Source organism: Amblyomma mixtum, chromosome 10 (genome assembly GCF_055824585.1).
Source record: "Amblyomma mixtum isolate Tamu chromosome 10, ASM5582458v1, whole genome shotgun sequence".
Lineage (NCBI taxonomy): Eukaryota > Metazoa > Arthropoda > Arachnida > Ixodida > Ixodidae > Amblyomma > Amblyomma mixtum.
The window spans coordinates 77412264-77416243 of NC_143021.1; the positions used below are offsets into that span (position 1 = coordinate 77412264).

General features: G+C 45.9%; 1 protein-coding gene across 1 annotated transcript; it reads right to left on the minus strand.

Moving 5' to 3' along the window:
• Window positions 1-201: 201 nt before the first annotated feature.
• Window positions 202-3980, minus strand: LOC149326196 (uncharacterized). The gene is made up of 4 exons (XM_089564496.1): window positions 3742-3980; window positions 3119-3247; window positions 2855-2987; window positions 202-775 (listed from the first exon to the last, which is right to left on the minus strand). The coding sequence occupies exons 1-4, from the start codon at window positions 3947-3949 to the stop codon at window positions 202-204; spliced, it is 1044 nt and encodes a 347-aa protein (XP_089420622.1). The 5' UTR covers window positions 3950-3980.

A 3980-nucleotide genomic window follows, 5' to 3' on the forward strand; every position in this document is an offset into this window, starting at 1 on the left:
TGATGTGTAATGCAACGATCATGTTTATTGCACAATGCAATATTTATTGCACAATGAGCTAAAGCAAGAAGAGTAAGCAAGGAAAACTGCACAAGGAGCAAGACTCATCTGAAAGGAGAACTAGATGAGTGCTCATCCTGCCCCTCCTCTATGTGTTGCCCCAAATGCAGTCTTTATTTTTTAAACCAAGGATAAATCGCATTAAGGGCTTGAAGAAGGTGTTGACACTGTTGCCTCATTTGGTGATCCCAGTAGATGTTTCAACAACTCTAGCTTCTCCTTGTGTCGTCGCTCCCGCTGCTCTTCTCGGTCTTGATGAATCTTCCACATCATTTCTGGGATGGACAGTTTAGGCCTTTTTGATGGAACACTGTCATTTTGTTGCTCTCTATATTCAACCCTCTCTGGCCCTCTCAACAGCTCAGGTTCAAAGCTGTCATCAATTGATTTAATTTTTGCCAATTCATCATCGAATGGAATTTGAACTGGTTCAGATCCTGATGTACCATTGTGCTTTTTTCCTTCAGAGCGCCGTTTCTTGATGCTCTTGAACCTGTTGTGGCACTGTTCTCCTGTTTTGAAGTTCCCTGTTTCTGCATCTATGTCTAGTGCTATTTCAGCCCACATGGCCTTTTTATTTCTGAACCTTTTCATTGGCCCCACTTGGCTAAGGTATTCATAGTATTTGTCCAAAAGAACCTTCGTTTCACCTTCAGTCCATTCGCTTGAAAATTGGCCAGGAATTTTGATGCCCTGCTCATTTCTTTCATCGGTGCTTGCTATAAGGAAAGAAATTTAAGCAGGTCTGTTAATGTTAACGAATGGTTCACTGCCAGGAACAGAAATTGTACAAGAAATGAACAATTACCAGGGAATGATATGAATGTGATAACCCAAGCAACCACAGATATCCGTCGGACGTACGAGCTAGATCCGAACGTCCTTTGCCGAAATCGGACGTACGAACACAATCCGATTTCGGATATCCGTATTCGTACATCCGCCGGACATACGGGCAGTGTCCACTTTTGTATATCCGCATGAGAGACTAGGTGTACGTCCGAAGGATGTAAGGCCGAGTATTTTCCCAGGCCATATGGACGTTTTTTCACAGAAAATTCGCGTCTTTCGTGTATGTATACTGTTTTATTTGCATCAGTTGGAGGGTTTGACGCGAAGACGTTTGTAAATTGGTGCGATTCCACTCCTACCTGCAGTGCAAGAGCCGCCAACGAGCTAAATTTATCTAAGAGGAGAAGCAGGTGTTGCAGAATTTTGCAAGAACTCAATGACTAGTTTTATATTTATAAAACTTCTCCAAATTAGTGGAGTTGTGCGACATGTCCACCGTTTTGCTAGCTAAACTTGCCATTGAAACCCATTGAAACCATTCGTAAGAATCAAAACTCCCGTGCATTCTGCTATCACCATCATCATAGATGTCAGTTCGCGGTCAGTCCAATCCAATCCATCAGTACGGCTCCGCAGCGCTGTTGTTGATTGGTCACGTAGTGTTGTCGCGCAGAGCTTTATAGCTCTGTTGTTATAATGTGTGGCTTTGTTCGGTCTGTGGACGAAAGTAGTATGTAACTTAAGCAATTCGAAAGATACAGGAAGCGCCTGAAGCTCTTCTGGAACACCGGAATCCCGTACTGCGTCGACCTTGGTTTAAAGAAGGCTTAGTGCACATGTGATTGCCTACGAAGGTATGTATCCAGTACACTTCTTGGAACTTGCTTCTAGGACAATGCAGCATGCTCATATAACATTCGTTCACAGGACAATGGGAGCAGTAAGCGCGAGGAGATGGCTTCCACAAGTGTGTGCTGTTCTCACACTTTCGGGAGCCTACATCACACAGATGCGGGAGCACTCAACTCGCGCGGCTAATTCCCACTCCTCTTCAAAGATGCCGGACGGAGTATTTTCGCATCTTGTTAATTTTTAAGGCATCGCTAGGTTCACTGTGCCTATATAAAGAGTGACAACGCGCGAAAGGCAGCCCATAGGAAGCACGTGTAGTTCGCAGTGGTTCGCAACGGAAGCTTTGCGGCTTTCTGAGCACAGTCGTGTACAGTGCTGCGCAGGTTAGTGCCCTAAGGCCCATGAGAATAAATAAAGAACAGATGCATTGTCAATTATGGTGTGGAAAAGTGAGAGCTGTTATTGCCTGATACTTATTGAGGTGTTTGTTAAAGTGCATTGTCTGTTATACTTGCAGCATTAAACACTTCTATTAATTGGTTCCAATGTTTTTACTTGGGCTGCTGCATTGTGCCATTTGTTTCACATGACTGATGTTTGCCGCGTTCTTTTTTATTTCAGAAATCCTGTGGGTGGGAAGATTACGGATGTGTGTCCCAAGCTTGCCACATTTGAAGAGTCACATTTTAGAAATTTTCCGAATATAGCTCATTGCTCTGCTGCTGCTGATGTATCATCAACCACAATAAAATATATGCGTGCTATGCATCAAATTGTTTTTGGTTTTATTGCATCGCGCGGAGTGTAAAAAGCACGCATGCACCATATATGCGAATATTCGAGAAAGATCCGCCAATGGACGTACTCAACTGGACGTCCGTCGGCGGGCGAACCGTATACCTTTGGCCACCTTTCGGACGGCCGACGGACGTCTACCGGCTGTTTGCGGATGTTCAGCGGACGTACAGAACATCCGAAACAGACCTCTGTCGGCCGTCCGAAGGATATCGGCGGTTGCTTGGGAATGTACGATACATAGCTGTTAATTATGGTTGCATTGTTGCTTTCTGCGGTATGTATTTCGTGATGGTCCACATTTTCCCTGCATTAGTCAACACAGCTTACTGCATAATAAAGACTAAAAAAACACTTGCCAGGGTTGGTAGTCAAGGTGGTGCTCGTAAGCCTCGAGGGTCCTGCCACTGGACTCTGGGCGTCGGTTCTTGAATTTCGGCCTGCCTCACTGGTGGAAGGCTCGAGCAGTGCATGAAGCTTTGGGGGATCTGTAAAACGTTGCAGTAGATATCTTAGGAGTACTTCATATTTACTGCTACCACGATCCGCTGCAGCGGAGCGCGGAAACGGACTATGCTAAAAACTAAAGCTTCCAAAATCTAAGAAACAAAATACTCACCAGGGACAGTAGGCAAGGTGGCGCATGTAAGCATCGAGGGCCCTGCCACTGCACTCTGAGCGTCGGCTTTCGCATAGCGGCTTGCCTCGCCGGTGATTGATTCCAACAGCGCCTGAAGCTTTGGCGGATCTGTAAAGCGTCGCGGTATAATACGTAGAATTACTCTGATGCTAATGAAGAAGAAGGCAGAACACCGACCAAAATAAAAATGAACACTTTAAACGACGTTTCGGCTCCCACACGGGTGCCTTGTTCACAAAAAGGTACAGACGTGAAAAGGCTGGCTATTTATGCTTTAAAATGTGCCCTAGGCAGCCGGCGTATGCACTAGGAAGTGCCCCGTCAGTGCGATTAAGAGTGTGGTCGGTTGTCTGAATGATTAATGATTCCAGATATAGGCGGCTTTTGAGATTCTTTTCGGTTTTTAAAATGCGCGCATTGCTTCAATCTATGCTCAAATCATTGCTCCAATCATGTACACCCCCGACCAGACGGGTTTCCGTCCAACCCTCGACTCTGATGCTAATGTTTACTGCCGCCACGATCCGATGACAACGAAACGCGGAAGCACACCACGCTGCTAAAAATGTTTGACTGCGTGCATACTCAAAACAAATACTTACTCGCCATGACTTCTTGGACCTCTTCCGCAGACATTGCCAGATGATGCCTCTTGCCGTTAATTATAAAATCCATTGCTGTTTTCCCAAACGATGGGTGCGGAGTGCGCAGCTTGGCGAGGTGGCAAACGTTGTGACAGAAGCACGTGTGACCGCTGTTGTGGTTTACAATCAAATGCGCGCGCCATAAGAAAGGCGGCGCTGCATGCATGCCCCCGCCGGGTGCATCATTTGTCCTCGAT